Genomic DNA, 21,344 nt, shown 5'->3' with positions numbered 1-21,344 from the left:
ATTAATCCTATTAGAGACACTTTGGGGTTGATTTAGTAAAGGCAAATAGACAGTTGCTCCAGAGCTTAGTAAATGAAACAAGGCTTCATTTTGCAAAGAATATCCAATCACATGCAAGGAAGAGTAAAATAACAGCATCTTTGCTTGCACATGATTGGATGATGGCAGTCAGCAGAGCTTTTGCTCATTTACTAAGCTCTGAAGCAACTGCTCTTGCAGAGTGCAACTTCACTTTGCAAAGTGTACAGTCTTTTTGCCTTTAGTACATTTGCTGTATTCACTAGACAGGTGAGTGTGTCGGGAGGGAAATTGGCATAGATGTGGAGCATTATTCCTGCAAATAGGATGGAATCAACAATAAAGTTCGCTAAAATCCTTGCGATATCTGTAGACGTTGAAGATGTTATTTTTTTTATAAAACTGGAGTTTTAATTGACGTAAGATTGTTTAGTTCATGTTGTGACAATTTAATTTTAAAGAGATCTTTAGCATGTTGAGTGAGGCATATTACATTTGCCAGGCCCAAATATGACCTTAATTCAAAATGGGATATATTCATAGCCAGCAACTTTTTTCATAAGCCAACCCTCGCATTCTCTAAAATACGACCTAGCCTTCACTCAGTATAGGGTGAGAGGTATAGCAAGTGCTCTTCAAAGCTAGCACAAGAGGAGCGGATTTGAAGTGCTTCGTGTTTATTCGTTTTCCCACAAGCATCTGGGGCTTTTAAGTAAAAAAATCTAGGGTAACCTAAAGTCTAAAATATTTGTGTTTTCTGTAGGTTCTGATCAGAACCAGTCTGATACTGATATTACATCTGATCAGAACAATGTATAGATAATAAAAGACTGCTTACATTTTTTAGGAGACTCCAACAATGACATCTTTCTGGCATATTGTAAGCTACGTTTACGCATAAGTTCAATAATGTCACACATCCTAATAGCCTACTATTGCTACCTTTCTAAAAAAATTATCATTTAAACAGACCATCGCAAGTAACTGTACAAACCTGTATTATGTTGTTTTCCTTTATGAGGCTCAAAACCTCATTTAAACTGTTGACTTCACTGGGTTCCTGTACATTAAGTCCTTTCTCAGGATATACTAGAACACTACCACAATTACCCATAAATTACCTGGGAAGTACAGTCTAGCAATGCAATGAAACACGCCTTCATCTAATATATACAAAGTGTAGATATATACACATACACACACACTATATATATATATACACTATATTACCAAAAGTATTGGGACACCTTCACACGCACATGAACCTTAATGTCATCACAGTCTTAGTCCCCCCCGCCAAATGATTTGGACCAGTGCACAAAGCATGGTCCATAAAGACATAGATGAGCGAATCCTGACCTCAACCAGATAGAACATCTTTGGGATGAATTAGAGTGGAGACTGCAAGTCAAGTCTTCTGGTGCCTGACCTCATAAACTCGCTTCTGGAAGAATGGTCAAACATTCCCATAGACACACTTCTAAACCTTGTGGACGTCCCAGAAGAGATGAAGCTTTTATAGCTGCAAAGGGTGGGCTAACTCAATATTGAACCGTACGGACAAAGACTGAGATGCCATCAAAGTTCATGTGTGTGTAAAAGGCAGGATTCCCAATACTTTTAGTAATATAGGGCCAGATTCACAGAAGAGATACGATGGTGTATCTCCTGATACGCCGTCGTATCTCTGTGATCCACCCGTCCTAACTATGCGGCTGATTCATAGAATCAGTTACGCATAGATAGCCAAAAGATCCGACAGGTGTAATTGACTTACACTGTCAGATCTTAAGGATGCAATTCTAGGCCGGCCGCTAGGTGGCGAGGCCATTGCGGTCGGCGTAGAATATGCAAATGACTAGTTACGGCGATTCCCGAACGTCCGTGCTGCCCGTCGATCTAACTTTACGTCGTTTCCGTCGAGTTACGCCGCGTAAAATTAGGGCTGAGCCCTAGGTGTTCTAAGCCATGTTAAGTATGGCCTTCGTTCCCGCGTCGAAATGTAAAAAATCACGTCGTTTGCGTAAGTCGTTCGTGAATGGCCCTGGACGCCATTTACGTTAACGTCTAAACAAATGACGTCCGTGCGACGTCATTTAGCGTAATGCACATCGGGTAATTTTCCTGACGGAGCATGCGCAGTACGTTTGGCGCGGGAACGCGCCTAATTTAAATGGTGCCCGCCCCATTTGAATTAGGCGGGCTTGCGCCGATCGGATTTACGTTACACCGCCGCAAGTTTACAGGTAAGAGTTTTGAGAATCAGGCACTTACGCTGTAAACCTGCGGCGGTGTAACGTAAATGGGATACGTTACGCCGCCGTGGAGTAACGTAATTCTATGTGAATCTGGCCCATAGTGTATATATATATATATATATACTGTATATATATATATATATATATATATAATATATATATATATACAGTGAGGAAAATAAGTATTTGAACACCCTGCTATTTTGCAAGTTCTCCCACTTGGAAATCATGGAGGGGTCTGAAATTGTCATCGTAGGTGCATGTCCACTGTGAGAGACATAATAAAAAAAAAAAAAAACAGAAATCACAATTTATGATTTTTTAACTATTTATTTGTATGATACAGCTGCAAATAAGTATTTGAACACCTGTCTATCAGCTAGAATTCTGACCCTCAAAGACCTGTTAGTCTGCCTTTAAAATGTCCACCTCCACTCCATTTATTATCCTAAATTAGATGCACCTGTTTGAGGTCATTAGCTGCATAAAGACACCTGTCCACCCCATACAATCAGTAAGAATCCAACTACTAACATGGCCAAGACCAAAGAGCTGTCCAAAGACACTAGAGACAAAATTGTACACCTCCACAAGGCTGAAAAGGGCTATGGGGAAATTGCCAAGCAGCTTGGTGAAAAAAGGTCCACTGTTGGAGCAATCATTAGAAAATGGAAGAAGCTAAACATGACTGTCAATCTCCCTCGGACTGGGGCTCCATGCAAAATCTCACCTCGTGGGGTCTCAATGATCCTAAGAAAGGTGAGAAATCAGCCCAGGACTACATGGGAGGAGCTGGTCAATGACCTGAAAAGAGCTGGGACCACCGTTTCCAAGGTTACTGTTGGTAATACACTAAGACGTCATGGTTTGAAATCATGCATGGCACGGAAGGTTCCCCTGCTTAAACCAGCACATGTCAAGGCCCGTCTTAAGTTTGCCAATGACCATTTGGATGATCCAGAGGAGTCATGGGAGAAAGTCATGTGGTCAGATGAGACCAAAATAGAACTTTTTGGTCATAATTCCACTAACCGTGTTTGGAGGAAGAAGAATGATGAGTACCATCCCAAGAACACCATCCCTACTGTGAAGCATGGGGGTGGTAGCATCATGCTTTGGGGGTGTTTTTATGCACATGGGACAGGGCGACTGCACTGGATTAAGGAGAGGATGACCGGGGCCATGTATTGCGAGATTTTGGGCAACAACCTCCTTCCCTCAGTTAGAGCTTTGAAGATGGGTCGAGGCTGGGTCTTCCAACATGACAATGACCCGAAGCACACAGCCAGGATAACCAAGGAGTGGCTCTGTAAGAAGCATATCAAGGTTCTGGCGTGGCCTAGCCAGTCTCCAGACCTAAACCCAATAGAGAATCTTTGGAGGGAGCTCAAACTCTGTGTTTCTCAGCGACAGCCCAGAAACCTGACTGATCTAGAGAAGATCTGTGTGGAGGAGTGTGCCAAAATCCCTCCTCCAGTGTGTGCAAACCTGGTTAAAAACTACAAGAAACGTTTGACCTCTGTAATTGCAAACAAAGGCTACTGTACCAAATATTAACATTGATTTTCTCAGGTGTTCAAATACTTATTTGCAGCTGTATCATACAAATAAATAGTTAAAAAAATCATACATTGTGATTTCTGCATTTTTTTTTTTGATTATGTCTCTCACAGTGGACATGCACCTACGATAACAATTTCAGACCCCTCCATGATTTCCAAGTGGGAGAACTTGCAAAATAGCAGGGTGTTCAAATACTTATTTTCCTCACTGTATATATATATATATATATATATATATATATATATATATATATATATCAGCATCCTGTTGTGCTCCTGCTTTATTCTAGCTATTTATAATATAGTAATATAGAAATGTTTTCTCATAAAGACTGCACACACATTAAATGAATATTGATTTACATAAGATTTCTTGGCTTGGCTGATTGTGGATAGATCAGACTTTTATTTACATGGAGAGGGCTTATCATCGTTTATTCACGAGAATACACAATAACACAATTTCCAAAAGGTTCATACTGAATACACTTATAACTGCATGCATATTACAATCACAGCATTGTAATCATCCACAATATTTATGGTTTAAAATTTGAGGCTTCTCTCTTTGACTGAAACAAAACAATTCACCTGAAATCATTGCAAATTGGATGGATTCTGTATGAGTTCTTGCTTCATTTTACTTCTAAAAAATATACTTAAAGTCAGCCTGTCATTGGGGAGAAGGCTCCTTACATTTGTGGTCAAAGGGGAGAATATCCCTATATTGCATAGAATAATAATAAACATTTTTGTCACTTATATGCTTCCTTAGCTTTTTTTTTCTTTTTAAGTCCCATGACGAAACCACAGGGTCAAAATACATTCTATCTCAGACACAGCTAGGCAAATGGATTAGCTGAGGTGGGTGATGCTAGGCTTCAAGCTGAAGAAAGACCCAGTTATCCACCCTCCTTGGTGTCTGCCTACAAGCAATGCTGAAGATGGGGTAAAGCCCCAAAATGCATCTCATATACTACCTTATGCTCCTGGCGTAAAAAGAGAAGTGGAGTGTTTGACAAAAGGGAGGCTAAGAGCAACATCTGCCAAAGGACTTCCAATAAACCTCCAATAACATCTATTCTGTTCTAAATAACTTTTTTTTAATACCAGTAAAAAATATAACAAAAAAACTGCTGTTTTTAACTTTTGCTTGGTTTGTCTGCCTGCTTAGTAAATGGTAAAAACTAATTTTAGAGCAGAACACCAACCAAAACTTTATTTTAGTCTGTGGAGTGTTAGAGCATGGAGGGGTCAGAATCTCTGTCAGGTTTTCAAGACTGTCCATGTCCCATTAAATCCTGTTCTAGAGATATGGCAGGATGTAGGAAACAATTAGGGCAGATTCCATCCTTGGCAGTCATCCACAGAACAAATATCACTATTGGGGAAATACCCCCTTTACACCTGTGATGTTGAAAGCAATAAATTAACGGATATTCCTCGGAGTCATGAAAATGGTGACTAGGACAAAAATTAGATTGGATCCCCTCAACCTGACAGAGGTTCCAACTCTTCCTTCGGCTATACAAAACTAGAAAAAGATATTGGATAGGTGTTTACCTAATGCAGCCAATATGGCTGCTGCTCCACCGGCAATGCTGACAGCAGTCAAAAGTAATATATACGAGTATCTCTTTACTGCCTACTGCACTGATTGCAGCTTCATCGTTTATTTCAGTCAGCAAGAATACACAGTATTTGAGGCAAACATATGTGACATTTAACTATAAAATATGATTTTCACATATGGGTTATATTTAATGTCATTTTTTTTATACAAATTGCAAAGTATGCTTTACAGTACCTAGGTCTAGCATGATATTTGAATGTATCAATAACCTACCAAAAACAGGTGAACAAAAAAAAAGAAAATATTTACAATCTCATAAGATAGAACAACTTTTGGACTGAGGTGCTTGTTCGGCTACTGGGACGTTTCCGCCATTTTCTTTTCCTGTAGCGGCTGGGGCTGCAAAGACGAGAAGATGATAAGTATGTCTTATGTAGTAAACTGTAAACTATAATTTAAAGAGAACTCAGAAGCATGAAGTTAGTTGATGCTATCATTGTTTTCCAAAACATGTAACACAAAGTGCACCTATAACACTGGTGTCATAAAAAATGATGGGTTTACTAAATAGAAAGAACAACTGAATATGATTGATTTCAGACGTCTTTCTCTAACTCACAGGGCTGCCTGAAAAGAGCAGGTAGGGAGAATGACAAGTCTCTCCCCTGGGCCCTTGGACTGTATGTAAATTTCAACTTGAGCTGTTGAACTCTGTAAACCATTTTTTGTTTGTTTGTTTTTAGCTAAAAAGATGAAACTAGCCATAAAAGCATGCAAAATGGAACCTAGGGTTTCACCTGCTGGCTGGAAATGTGGCAATGAAATATTTAGATTTAACTGACATGTTTCAATGTATTCTTTTCCTAATAATAACATAACATAAATTATGTACAAAACTTTATACATTCCCTATAAATGTATAGGCATACAGTAGGCCTGCAAGCAATTACAACCATATGGAGAGATGAGTCATTGTATTTGGCATTATCTTAATTTCATTAAAATATCAGACTTTTATTACTGAAACACGATAATATTTTAAATTATGGTACTCTAGATCCAGTTAAATGGAGCCTCAAGAATGGGAATTTTTTCGATTTGTCTTAATGATTTAATAGATGCAATAAGATACTTTTTTCTCAAACATACTAGGGTAAACCCACCCATACCTGGTTTTGCAGGCTGAATGCCTAATTTCTTTTGCTTTTCCTCTTCCAAAGCTTTCATTTTTGCCTCATACTCATCAGCCAAAGCTTTCCATTCTTTTTTATTGTTCAAAATCCTATCATACATTGGCTGGATCTCTGGATGAAATCTTGAAAACTCCTGTGTTAAGACAAACACCAAGTTATAGGTTGGTGGTTACCTACCATATGATATTGTGTAACAATGTAAGAAAAAATATAGAATTTTGATGTAGACATGAACCTATGTGAATATTTAATTTTAATGCAGAACGTACAACATCAATTCCTGCCCACTACACCTGGCCTATAGGAAAGTAGCCCACACTCCTCAGTTCAGTTGAATACTAAATAATCTCAGATTCTTGGTCAGGTGCACTGATTACATCCTGCTGGCCAAATCTTATATAGACCTTTAAAGGGCCATCTCCTGAAGCTGAAGACAATCAGGAGATGACCTCACGCCTAGAAGCAACCAATGTGAATCTAGCCTGTCTGATCTGGAAGTGCAAACACTTTGATTTTATCCGTGTGGCTATGTGCACTGTAGTGGTTGGGCTAGGCTTCAGTGCCTCATCATAGTCCACCCTGCTAATGCCAAGGTCTCTTAAGACCAAAATCTGGAGAGATCCCGCTCTGATCCAATGCAAAGGATGTAAACAAGGCATAGCGCTGAGACTGCAAGATTCTGGTAAAAATGCAGCTTGTGCTGGGTGAGGGAAGGAAAGTGGAGTAAGAAAGTATAGAAGTTACACATCTCTATGTACAGAAAAAAAAACAAAAAAACTGTTGATCCAGGCCAAAAAATCCAATTAGCTCCCAACTTCCTGTAGTGAGCTGAAAATTTGGCTTCTTCTTAACTGAACTGCCTCACAGTGTTGCCAGCCCTGCCTGAGATACAGAACAGCATGACCCTCCTCATCTCCATAATGTATGAGGAGTTCACCAAGAATAATTCAAGCAGGGCTGCAGGGATTTAAGTGCAGCAGAGGCAAAGTTAGGAGCTGACATTTTCCTGTACTTGCAGCATTTTTAACTGCTTCCCGTCCAGCCGCCGCAGTTATACTGCGGCAGGTGAGCACCCCTGGGCGAGCCGTCCTAGCTGTATGTTGGGCGTTTCAAGGGGCATAGGGGGCGCATGTGCTCATCGTGTCACAGAGTAGCCGATGTGGGTGTTCAGCGGCTGTGATCGCTCCTGTCAGAACCAGAACAAAGCCAACACACAAATCCACGTTCTGGCAGGGGAGAGGAGACAGATTGTGTGTTCCAAGTACAGCTAGAACACACTGAGGGAACACATTTAGCCCTGTGATTGCCCCCTAGTGTTAACCCCTTCCCTGCCAATGACATTTATACAGAAATAGTGGCTATTTTTAGCTTTGATCGCTGTACAATTGTCAATGGTCCCAAAAAAGTGTCAAAAGTGTCCGATCTGTCACAGTCCTGATAAAAATCGCAGATCCCCGCCATTACTAGTAAAAAAAAAAATGCCATAAATCTATCGCCTATTTTGTAGACACGATAACTTTTGCGCAAACCAATCAATATACGCTTATTGCTATTTTTCTTACTAAAAATATGTAGAGGAATATATATCGGCCTAAACTGAGGAAGAAATTTGTTTTTGTTTTTTTTGGGATATTTATAATAGCAAAAAGTAAAAAATATTGCGTTTTTTTTTCTAAATTGTCAGCCTTTTTTTGTTTATAGCGCAAAAAAAAAATCGCAGAGGTGATCAAACACCACCAAAAGAATGCTCTGTTTGTAGGAAAATGAAAAAAATGTTGTTTGGGTACAGCGTCACATGACCGCGCAATTGTTAGTTAAAGGGAAGCAGTACCATTTCGGAAAAAATGGCCTGGTCATTAAGGGGTTAAATTCTTCGGGGGCTGAAGCGAATAAAGAAAGAAAAGCATGGGGATTATAGAGATATATTGATGTATTTTTTTTTTTTTTAGCCTGGCGTATGTTGTACATTTTAAAAGCACCAGTAGATGTCACAAAATGTTCATGAAGTCATGATATGATACCATTATGCTGGAAAAGGATTTTGTAAAGCTGGTGATTGTTGATCCAGGAAATATCCGATTGCCTTTAGGAAGGGATTTACTTTTCCCCTGCTGGAGCAGGGTTTGTCAGCAATAAATCAACCAATTTGATAAAAAAAAATAGAGATCTGTAAAGTAGTTGTGAAGAAAACAAAGTGTATACAGTACATTACTAATGTGGGAATACCTAAATGTCCACTAATTCATGCTTCTGATGGCTGTGTCAACCTTGGATCAGACCCTGTTTTTAAAAAAATACTTTTACGCTGTGTAATACAAAAGGATAGTCTCTGTGGAACCCTGATCATTTTTTAAAATTCCTACTCAGATAAATCTTCTGTATCTGTTAATGTGTGCTCTCAAATTATAACGCACTACATTATAAAACACATACCTTATATACAAACGTGCAGACAAAATCAATGAAACCACACTGCAGCTTTGGAAGCTCATCAGCTTTGTTCCTGTCCATCATTGGCTATAACAAAACAAAAAATCATACATTGAAATATATATATTTTATAATTTTCTATAAATTAGAACTATGGGCCAGATTCACAAAGGAGATACAACGGAGTATCTGAGATACTCCGTCGTATCTCTCAGAGTATCTATGCGACTGATTCATAGAATCAGTTACGCATAGATAGCCCTAAGATCCGACAGGTGTAATTGTTTTACACTGTCGGATCTTAGGATGCAGTACCGCGGTCGCCGCTGGGGGGAGTTTGCGTCGTAAACCAGCGTCGGGTATGCAAATTAGCAGTTACGGCGATCCACAAAGGTTTTTCCCATCGTTACGTCGTCGCAAGTTTTAGATTCCCGTCGCAAAGATAGGGCTGCTATTAACATGGTGGAAAATTACTTCACCATGTTAAAGTATGCCCGTCTTTCCCGCGTCGCTTTTGAATTTTTTTGTTTTCCCGGCGTAAGTACGTTACGCACGTTGCGATTCTCAACACGTCGGCGCGTCGTAATTTCGCGCAAAGCACGCCGGGAAACTTGCGCCCGGAGCATGCACAGTACGTCCGGCGCGGGAGCACGCCTAATTTAAATGGTACCCGCCCCATTTGAATTGGGCCGCCTTGCGCCGGACGTGTTTACGATACACTGCCGCAAGTTTCCAGGTAAGTGCTTTGTGGATCGGGCACTAACACTGAAAACTTGCGGCGGTGTAACGTAAACGTGTTACGTTACGCTGCAGCGCAGGTACCAGAATCTGGACCTAAGTCACTCTACCATTCCACTGTTGAAATGTAAGCCCATCAATGCCCAGCAACAACCAATCACATAGCAACCTTTATTGGTCTATCTACACTAGGGGTCTCCAAACTTTTCAGTACAAGGGTTGCATTGTGAATTTTACAAATATTTTCAGTAAGTAAAAAAAAATGTTATAAAGAAATTCAGGAGTGCCTATCAGCGCCCACCTTACATCCATTAATGCCCATCGGGGGGCCTGTGGTAGGGTCATGGCTGGCTGGCAGTGGATGCACCAACCTCCATATTATAATACACAGAGCACTGCCAGCCAACCAGGGTACTTTCACAGACATTTGCTATCAACCATATAAAATGTTGGAGTTGTGGCCTGCGGGCCATAGTACGAAGACCCTTGGTCTACGTTACATAATAAAACCTAAAATTGGATTGGTTGCTGCCTGTAAGTGCATAGTATTTCTAATATATTGTTGCCGGGTGTTCGGCTGGAAACAGAGCAATTTAAGACACTGTGCTACAATGCTTTTTATGTCTTCGATTGACTGCCGGCTAAATCGGTTAAAAATACCTTGCCTCCACCAATTCGTTTTGCACTCCTGTGACCCGTTTTCAGCATCCATTTTCAGCAGAGAGCGGACTGAAGTCCGCTCTCTGCTGATGTCACGAATGTCAGTCCGAGCACCGCATCATCCCGACAACGGAAGTCTGGATACGCTAGGTATCTGGACTTATACCCATCTCAGCGAGTCGCTGAGAACCTGAGACGGCCGCCCCCATCCCCTCCACAGCCCAGCGCTCCAATGAGTGAGCAGGGAGATAAGCAGAGAGCTGTGATTGACAGTCTACTCTCTGCTCGGGGAGCTGTGAGAACTGAGCGATCAGTGGTGTTTGATCGCTCGGTTTTTAGTGCAGAGGCGCCGGGGGACAGATGCAGCATCCACCTAGGTAAGTATAAATAAAAAATAAATAAAAGAAGCCCATACTTCTCTTTTAAGGGGCGTGGGTTAACAAAATATTCCTTGCACATATAAAATATGCTTTCACTGCTATGCCACAAGCAAGAGTGTCACGAACACATATAAACCCCAGCACAATCATAATAAAAAATAAAATAAGAATGAAAAGCTTCCATTGCACATGATTTTGAATACAATGAAAATATACAAAAAGCTAAAAAAAATATATTTTAAAGAAGACCTTCTTTAAAATAGTCAGGGATTGCATAGCAAATAGCAACTGTTAAGACAAATAACACTTGATGACAAGTATATAATGTACACTATTGTGTATATAGTGCAGGGGGTTGGCTATGTGCAATGCACAGGGTTCTGCAGTCAGTGTCAGGTTTAGGATACATAATGCAGACTGCAGGGGTCAGGGTGTGTAATAAAATGTGTTCAAGGATCAGGAGTATGTAATGCACCGAGAGATGTAGTCAGTGCTGGGTTTAGGAATACATGGCACACAGAGAGCACAGCTCAGGAGAACACAATGCACAGATAGCAGGGTCAGGAGTGCAATGCATAGAATGCAGGGGACAAGAGTGCAATGCACAGATCGCAGAGAACAGGAGTGTGTACCGCACAATGTAGCAATAAGAAGAGTAAAAAAATCTCCCCCCTCCCCCAACTTCATCCTTTCAGTGAAAATCCCAAATCTTTCCCTTCCAAAAATAAATAAAAAATCATCCAACACTAATTTGTAACCCCCCCTCCCCCACACACAAATTCTCTCTCCCCTCCCTGAACAAATACATGGGCTGAATGCATGTGAATTGCACAGGAAAGAAAAGTTTGTTCTTGTGTGATTCATGGTGTGAACGGGCCCTGAGTCCTGAGGGGGGGCGTGCTAAGAAGATACTGTATGTTCTAGGGGGTGTTTTGAGAGGAGAGAGGACTTGTGGTGGGGGGTGGTCAGACATCACATCTAACCTCCCCCTTCTACCTAGCATAAGTCCAGTCTCCCCTCCCCGTACTCCAAAAAAATCACTGCAATTCCTGTGTTCCCTCTCCCAATCTCTCCCCCCTCCCCCCCACATATGTCATCTAATCTATAGTGTCATCTGCAGTACGATAATCACAGACCTCAGATCAGAGCGGAACATTTATCGCAATGTCGCTCCTCCTCCCTGGCTCCTCCTGCCTGTGTACAGGAATACATCAGAGCCTAGGGGGAGGAGTTGGATGAGGCGGAGGATGCGGCTTACAGTGTGAAAGGCGCCCGGTGGAGAGAGATGCCGGGTGCTGTGCAGAGGGAAGTTTGCAGCGTGTGGAACACCAAACACCCCGCACAAGCTGTGGGACAGGTGACACTGGTGCCCAAACTAGCGCGCCCCTGCCAGGCAAGTGACTGGAGACAAGTGTCAGAACTTGTTCCGACACTTGGCTCTGCTCCAGGATCCACATCAAATCCTGACAAGGTCCCAGCTAATCCAGGAGGTATGAGAATTTACCACCCCTGCCACTCTGGCGCCCTTAGGCAGAGAGAGTTGTATTTTCTTAGGCTGAATACCAAGGAACTTTCTCTTTGTTGCGAGGAGACTGAAGTGGGCACATTGAGAACTAGAGTCACTCCAGGCAGATTCAGAAGTGAGCTGACATCTGAACAGCGGGACCCCTTTTGCTTTATCACTGGGATTGATGAGAGGACACTGCTGCCATTAACCTGTTTCTGCTAGCAGAGACTGAGCACATAGGGACTGGCCATCTAATTAGCAGCATTATTTACTGCATGCAGACTTTACTGGGACTGTACTTATGTGCACCACTGTAAAGACTGGTCCCCAATGTTAGCTGAAGAACTAGGGCTAAAGACTGCTACTGTAAAGAACTTTGCCTATTGTCCATAATAAAAGGTACCTCTTTAGAGAGTCTTACATTTCATCGCTACCAATCATATAGAGTGCACTCTAAAGTGGATATAGCCTACTGTTTACAGAGGAGTTATCACAGCATTGGTGATCATTGGTCTTGCTGTTTTCTAATGTCATTACTTATTGCTGATTTTGTGGTTTACTCTACTTTAATTTAGCTGCACAAAACTTCATTCTATGCTGCTATAGCCTAGTGAATATATTGTCTAGTGAATTGTGATTGACCTAATACTTTACTTTGAATTACGTGCATACTACTGTTTACTGAAACTGGTGACAACATGTTGGATTCATTTACCACTAACCAGTCTGATGTTTGCTGATTGATACTGTGTGCAGGGTATCTATAATTGTGCAGTAGCAGTGCAGTATACATTTGCTTAACCTGTTCTCAGAGTTGAGGCAGAACAACAAAGAACCCAATCTACCAAGCGGCTCCTGTGGGGGAGGGGGGGCGGATCAGTACAATATTAAATGCATCTATGCAATACAGAATTTTTTTTATACATGAAAGCTTGCACTGTCTTTAAATAATCAAAAAATCTTCATCCTGTGATTATTTGCAAAAGCTTAGCTACAAATTAGCTTTTTTTTATCAATATCCTTTTTTTTTTTATCACAGTTCTTTATAAGTTATACTTACAATTGGATTTTGCTGCAAAACAGTCCTTTCCAAGTCACCTTGTTCCCAAAATTCAGCTGCAACCAACAATGCAACCTACAAAAGAAAACATTTTAATGAATTAAAGGGCAGTTCCAGCTAAACAGTTAAACACATTGTTAAATTACAGCAGAGGGAACCTCCAAACTCAAAATAGAGCTAGTTTTATTGGACGTATGAAAGCCATTGATTAAGAGCATTGAAAAAGAGAGGACAACCTGCGAGATAACGCAAGTTAGTCCCTTTTTGGCAGATACCAAGCCATTGTATTTTAGGGGACTAAGCTTGAACATTATACCTTGCATAGTGAGTGGCTCTGGTTTCGCAGGAGCAGTACTAATGGATCCCCACAAACCAACATTTTTGTAAATATTTTATTATATTTTTTCATGTGACAACACTGAAGAAATTATACAAAACTACACTGTAAAGTAGTGAGTGTACAGCTTGTATAACAGTGTAAATTAGCTGTCGCCTCAAAATAACTCAACATACAGCCATTAATGTCTAAACCGCTGGCATCAAAAGTGAGTACACCCCTAAGTGAAAATGTCCAAATTGGGCCCAAAGTGGCAAAATTTGGTGTGACCCCCATTATTTTCCAGCACTCTCTTAACTCTGTTGGGTATGGCGTTCACTAGAGCTTCATAGGTTGCCACTGGAGTGCTTTTTCACTCCTCCATGACAAAATCACAGAGCTGGTGGATGTTAGAGACCTTGCACTCCTCTACCTTTTGTTTGAGGATGCCCCATAGATACGTAATAGGGTTTAGGTTTGGAGACATACTTGGCCAGTCCATCACCTTTACCCTCAGCTTCTTTAGCAAGGCAATGGTCAACTTGAAAGTGTGTTTGGGGTCATGTTGGAATACTGCCCTGCAGCCCAGTCTCCAAAGGGAGGGGAGCATGCTCTGCTTCAGTATGTCACAGTACATGTTGGCATTCATGGTTCCCTCAATGAACAGTTTTTTGTTGCCAGCAGTTTAGACATTAATGGCTGTGTGTTGAGTTATTCTGAGGGGGACAGCAAATTGACACTGTTATACAAGCTGTACACTCACTACTTTGCATTGTAGCAAAGTGTAATTTCTTCAGTGTTGTCACATGAAAAGATATAATAAAGTATTTACAAAAATGTGTGGGGTGTACTCACTTTTGTGAGATACTGTGTGTGTATATATATATATATATATATATATATATATATATATATATATATATACACATCTATTATGATGTGATGGAAAAATACAGTGTGAGAATGTTCTTGACCTTGCAATGTTTCTCTCTGTGGACTCAGCATAATTAGTCTATGGCCTCGTACACACGGCCGAGGAACTCGACGTGCCAAACACATCGAGTTCCTCGGCCAGTTCAGCCCTGAAGCCGCCGAGGAGCTCGGCGGGACGAGAGCTCCCATAGAACAACGAGGAAATAGAGAACATGTTCTCTATTTCCTCGCCGAGGTCCTCGTCGGCTTCCTCGGCCGAAAGTGTACACACGGCCGGGTTTCTCGGCAGAATTCAGCCAGAAACTCGGTCGGAAGCTGAATTCTGCCGAGGAAACTGGTCGTGTGTACGGGGCCTATGTCTTGGATGTAATAATCACTCAGCATAAATACTGCCCACTGTGGGAACACAACAGTCCTCTGGCAGCTGGACCAAAGAGTTGCATTGTTAGTGAATCTAGTAACTGAACAAAATCTTGTGTATTGAATAAACAATAAATATTGTAGTCTAGCTTTGCATGTCTGGTCATTAAATGCCCCATATACATGCACCTAAAAATATGTAAAATTGCCTTTTCTTTTGCCTTACTATTTTACTTTTTATCAGGAAAAGGTAAAAAATTGTATAATTCGTATATTTTTCATTTTTATATACAGTGAGTGAAATCTCTCAAAACTGGAGAAGCTGTGCATGGCAACCAATCAGCATCTAACTTTAATTTTCAAAGTTTAACTGAACGAGCTAATGATAGAAGCTGATTGGTAGGCATGCACAGCTGCTCCAGATTCTGTCTCCTCCAGTTTTGATAAATTCCTTGCACTATGTATATAGTCTGTCATATCTAAAACAGTTGCAGTCATTTTCTATTTTTTTTTTTTGTTAGATGTATACCTTGCTTTGTATTTCCCATGGCTTTGCAATAGCTGAGAGATCACAGGCTGTCATCATCATTGCCCTACATAGAAAAAAATGGTTACATTTAATGTACTAATAAACATTACGTTTGGCTTTTAGCTTTTAAAAATATGAGTTGGTGATAAAGTTCAAGAACATGGATGCAATAAAAGTAAGCAAAGTTAAATATAATCCAGAAGTATAGAGGCTTGATCCAAAAAAACGATACAAAATTCAATGTAAAGTGTAAGTGTAAGGCCGAGTACTCACGAGCAAACATGTCCGTTCGAAATGTCCGACGGGCTGTTTCCGGCGTACAAGGCTGTTTTTTCATTTGGCCCGCTGGCTTGTACACACCAGCGGACGATATTTCCCTGCGGACCTGAACGCGTGCACGTAATCCACGTTTGACGTCACTATAAAGGGAAAGGCCAAAGTCAATGGCGACGCCCTCTGTTCCGCTTTTGCTAGTTACGGCTTTGCTCGTGTTAGTGAAGGTTTGGTTAGAGCTGATTCGCGCTTCTCGGTCTCCAGGCTTTAGCAGGTAGTATTTTCTCGTTCAGTGCGTGTGCTTGTGGGTACGTAGTTGGCATTCGGGTACAGGCGTGCAGTTCGTTCTGCTTAGCAGATTCGTACTGTGCGTTCGTATCTGTGTGTCGTGCGTTCTTTGCAGGTACCGCTGGATTTGATTGTGCTTTCTGTTGGAGTGTGTTCTTGACTGACCAGCCGGCCGGTTTGAAGCCATGATGGAGCAGCAGCGTCAATTTTCGCGAGTTGGTGCTGTTTATGGGATGGCTGCTGGATATGTTCATTATTCCAGTACTTTGGCCAGAAACAGGGGGCGGAGGCGTTTCTGGACCAAGAATTGGTTGCGCCAGCGTGACCAGTTCTCACATATGCCTCTGCTTAGGGAAATCCAGGAGAATAATCCTAATGACTATAGGAATTTTCTCCGCATGACGGACCCCGTATTCAACAGTCTGCTGGATCTTCTGTCCCCCTATATCACGAGGCAGGACACTGTGATGCGCCAAGCCATCACGGCCGAGCAGAGGCTTATTGCCACGTTGCGGTACCTGGCGACTGGGAGGAGCCTGCAGGACCTCAAGTTCTCGACAGGCATCTCTCCGCAGGCGCTTGGGGTCATCATACCGGACACGTGTGCTGCCATCATTAAAGTTATGCACGAGGAGTATATGAAGGTAAGTTTCCTCATTTTAACCTCACAATGTGTCTTTAATAATGTGGCAAACTAACTTTTTATTTTATTTCCCAGATATGCTGTGTGTTTAACTAACGTTCCCTTTTCTCACTATGCATGTTGATATCAGCTTTTACATGTTCTTTTTATTTTGGCCTACCTGCATATTTTGATCTTACCCAATATTAACCTGTCCAGCATGCTATCTTCGGGCCAACCCCCACCATGCCACTTTTTTTTTATTTTTTTGGTTTTCTAAAAACAGTTTAAACACCCCCCACCCCCCCTTCAAAGTGTTTTTGTCCCCATCAGAGGGCTGTGGAGTCTCTTATTAATTAATTGGCCCTATATATTTGTGCCCCGAAATTCTCCCTTCATAATTTGCAAATGCTATTTAAAAAATGTAAAGTTGCACAAGGATGCTTGTATGATTATGTTTGCAATGTTTATGTGCCAAAGTACTAAATCTCTTTTTTTGTTTGTCCCCACAGCTACCCTCCACACCACAGGAATGGCAGTCTGTGGCTTCCCAATTTGCCGAGCGGTGGGATTTTCCTAACTGCGGTGGAGCAATAGATGGGAAACACGTCCGCATTGTGCCCCCACCCCACTCGGGGTCCTACTATTATAATTACAAGGGTTATCATAGTATCGTGTTGATGGCGGTGGTGTCGGCACAGTATGAGTTTCTATATGTGGACGTGGGGAAGAACGGCCGGATGTCAGATGGGGGAGTGTTCTCACGGACTGATTTCTATGATCGTCTCCAAACTGGTGGTCTGGCATTGCCACCAGATGAAGATAATGTGGAAGGACTTCCGTTTGTGTTCCTAGCGGACGAGGCTTTCGGCCTTGGACCTCACCTAATGCGGCCTTTTCCCCAGAGGACCCTCACCTCAGAGAGGAGTGTGTTCAATTTTCGGTTGTCCAGGGCTCGGAGGGTAGTCGAGAATGCCTTTGGGATCCTCAGCAACCGGTTCCGCCTGTTCCTGACATCGATACATTTGGCGGAATATAAATTGAACACCGTTATATTTGCCTGCTGCATTTTGCACAATTTTCTACGCAGGCACTCCCAGACGTACCTAGCCCCCATGGGCTCTGAGGCAGGACTACCCTCAGAGAACATTCCTGGCCTGGACACTGGTCGCGCTGGCTTGGCCCCCCAATCTGCTCGTGAGGTACGCGACAAATATGTTGAGTACTTCATGGGTCGGGGGGCCATTGCTATGCCAGATCATATTTCTTTCTAATTCGGCCCCCAAAAGAAAGGAATATTCTCACAACTAATAAATAATTAGACCATTGGACTTTATACAGTTGTTTGTCATTACTGCTTTTTCTCTATTTTTCTGTCTTCCAGGTTATCTCCAAAAATAGTGCACTTCTAGTGCCAGATTTACTTACTCAGATGTATTAACTAACCACATTTGCACATTATTCACTCATCTACTAACTGGGTATTCAGTCTAGAAATAAGAAGCCACTCTTTTTTCTGCTTTTGATGTCTCATTTTTTTTTTTTATTTTAGTCATTTTTTAACAAGAAATGTGTATTTTTAGGCAGAAAACATTTCCTGCAAAATCTTGAGACAAAATATTTGCTTTTAATTATTTATTTTTTTGTCTTTATTGACAGTGATTATCAATAATAATGATCGAAACACAATGTAACAATAATTTCACTGAAACTATACGCAAGAATTTTTGGGCTTGTCATTTGTTTGTGTCTAATTTTTTTAACAAGATTTTAACACAACACAAAATTTTTTTTTTTTTTTACAACAATTAGTTAACTTCTTTCTTTAGGTGAGATTTATTGTTCGTTTTGTGATCTGAAAATGGAAACATTTACAAACCAAAAAAGATCAACACCAAACAAAAATTTAAAAAATGAACAGCAGTCAGTCATATGGATGGTGTGCTTTCACACTGGAACACGCCAAAATTTCTAAATGCACACATTCAGTGAAAACTCGCCAAATGTCATTGGTTAAACAGACAAATGGCCACATGTGCTATCTGACATCATGGGTGATCAATGTCTGTGTTTTGTGGGAGCAAACCCTTCCTCTCAACTACTTGAGGATCGAGGAGGGGTTTGTACCCACAAAGCACAGACAATAGATAGTCTGTGATGGCAGCTAGCACATATTGGCACACTGTGTGTGCATTTAGAAATTTTGGCGTATTATAAAGTACAAAAATTAAAAAGGGTTTTGTGGGCGGGGGATGGGCGGGGGATGTGCTTCTGTGGTTCAGTCTTTGACACGGCCCATCATGTCCATGATATTTTTGTAATTTTGGTTGATGACTAGCATCCTTTGTCGCATGTTCTCCATTTCCGTGCTACACTCTGAAATGACATTTCGCACATTCTGCTCCATGACTAGCATCCTTTCCTGCATAATGTCCATTTCCGTGCTGCACTCCATTAGTTGCTGTATAATGATAGAAGCACTTGCACGTGAAAAATGTGCTACTCCATCTTGATCCCCTAAAAAGAAACAAATTGGCATTCAAAATATGTAAATAATTTCCAGCCTATCTGCATATGTTTGGCCCTATTAATATAGGGGTGACACTGACCTGATGGCCTGATAATTTCCACATCCCCAATTTCTTCATCTTCTATCACTCCTCCTTCTTCCACCACCTCCCCATCATCTTCTATCACTCCTCCTTCTTCCACCACCTCCCCATCATCTTCGACTCCTCCTTCATCCATCAATCCACCTTCTTGCAATTTGCCAAATTGTTCTTCCGCCACTTGCCCTTCATCTGAGAGAAATTCTAAGTCCAAAATAACTTCTTCCTCCTCTCTTCCTTCCTCCTTTCTTCCTTCCTCTTCTCCTTCCACATCCTCTTCTCCTTCCACATCCTCTTCTCCTTCCACATCCTCTTCTCCTTCCACATCCTCTTCTCCTTCCACATCCTCCTCTCTTCCTTCCCCAGCCTCCTCCTGCTCAACATGTGGAGGTGTTTGATTTTCCGGGTGTCTGGCCCTCTCTGCCTCCTCCAATTGCTGGCGTCTTCTTTCCCCTATAAGAAATAATAAAAAACAAAAGGTATACTCATCAGCACACTGATATTGGATATCATAAATCGCACACATTGCATAGACGATACATTTATGATGATTTTTGGTTGTTTATTCTTTCAGCAATCCTCCATTTTTGGCGTAGTTCTAGGCCAAGCTCTGATCCTGCCCCTTTTTTGCAAAGAAGTGACACAAATGGATGTCCCCCCAAAACATTAATTCTCGTCGACCCTCCAAATAAATATACTTTGATTTTTGAGACACAGGTGCTTTGCATTTCAAGATGTTAAAACATCAGCTTTATTTGCATTTTGGAGAATGAATCTTGTTTGCCTGTCACATTCACTCAATTTAATTTCTGTGATTTTGCTATTCAACAATGTTGGAAAACCAAGTTTGGGGCCAGTCAGCCATGTCCAGGTGTGTTGTTCCTGGAGTAACGTCACATTTTTGCTTAACAATGTCATATTACGCGTGTTTACTATTTCACCAAATTTGTTTAAGGTTGTTATTTGACATAAACACAATACAGTATCTACACGTGTTCAAAAGTAAAAGCAGGCCAAGGAGGCAGATGTGAAAAAATACATGTCAACACATTATTGCAGACATTCCCCCCCCCCTTAAATAATATGGACTTACTTTTACGCAGAATTTTGAGGATCTTCTTCATGTGATGTGGCTCCCTCAATTTTAAATCGGACCAACGCTTCCGGAGTTGCTCCTTTGACCTGGTGACACCAAACATTCTCCTCATTCTCCTTGCCACCTTGTCCATTATGTGTGACTTCCTACGGTTCGGTGTTTTGTAGGGCCCACATTCACCATCATAATCCTTCCTCCTCATGATGTAAACCAACTCCACCATTTCTTCGAACGCCATATTAGTGGCTTTATATCTTTTAGGCCTGGATCGGGACGGTCCAGCCTCTGTCCCTTCACTTGCGCCATGAGAGCTCCGTGCCCGCTCGTGTGACATCGCCATCTTTCCTTCCCACAGAGATTAGGGGCGTGGAAACGAGGAAATGTCCCGTCAGGGGCGGAGATGAGGGCGGGGATTATTGCATATGCGGAGTGTCGCGAATGCCAACAACGTATTGACGTAGGTTACGCGGAGAATATTCGCGCGATTCCAGAACCTACACAGTTAACGCCATATTTACTTTTTCAATTGATTAGGGGCATGGCAAAGGTGACGAGGGCGGCGTTTCATACATACGCGGAGTGGATAAAAGGCGCTTGACGTGATTACGTAGGTTACGTGTTAATTCAGCGAGCGGAAGAAACGAGGATTGTGAGAGAGGCAGGTAAGAAATTTAAACATGGGATCAGCAGCGGGCTCTAAAATGTAGAGCAATGGGATGGGGGTTTGGTCTGTTGGTTGCACAGTTTTATTAAGCTATTATGTCTCTTGGATACCAGAATGTGATTTTCATACCCAAATGCTTTTGTAGACATCACAAAATAGAGAGATCAAAAATGCTGTGACTCATTAGTAATTATGTAGGGTGTATTCAGATCAGGCCAAGTATTGTTCTGTGTTGGTTGGACAGAGGTCATTAGGAAGTTTCTTTCATGTAATCA

The 21,344-nt window shown here is 41.5% G+C and overlaps 1 protein-coding gene across 2 annotated transcripts in view; it reads right to left on the bottom strand.

The window, feature by feature from the left end:
• Nucleotides 1–4,221: 4,221 nt before the first annotated feature.
• Nucleotides 4,222–21,344, bottom strand: part of PDE6A (phosphodiesterase 6A) — a 167,234-nt gene continuing 150,111 nt past the window's right edge. The window contains exons 18-22 of one of the 2 annotated variants that reach the window (XM_040344508.1): nt 15,518–15,581; nt 13,380–13,454; nt 9,038–9,121; nt 6,575–6,737; nt 4,222–5,810 (exon numbers count right to left, since the gene is read on the bottom strand). In XM_040344508.1, coding sequence (XP_040200442.1) covers nt 5,725–5,810; nt 6,575–6,737; nt 9,038–9,121; nt 13,380–13,454; nt 15,518–15,581 — 472 coding nt within the window. In that variant the 3' untranslated portion in view covers nt 4,222–5,724. The remainder of the gene's footprint in view (nt 5,811–6,574; nt 6,738–9,037; nt 9,122–13,379; nt 13,455–15,517; nt 15,582–21,344) is intronic. The other variant, XM_040344509.1, reaches the window with a different exon arrangement.

This window comes from Rana temporaria, chromosome 3 (genome assembly GCF_905171775.1).
Source record: "Rana temporaria chromosome 3, aRanTem1.1, whole genome shotgun sequence".
Lineage (NCBI taxonomy): Eukaryota > Metazoa > Chordata > Amphibia > Anura > Ranidae > Rana > Rana temporaria.
This window is presented reverse-complemented; position numbering and strand designations above follow the sequence as displayed.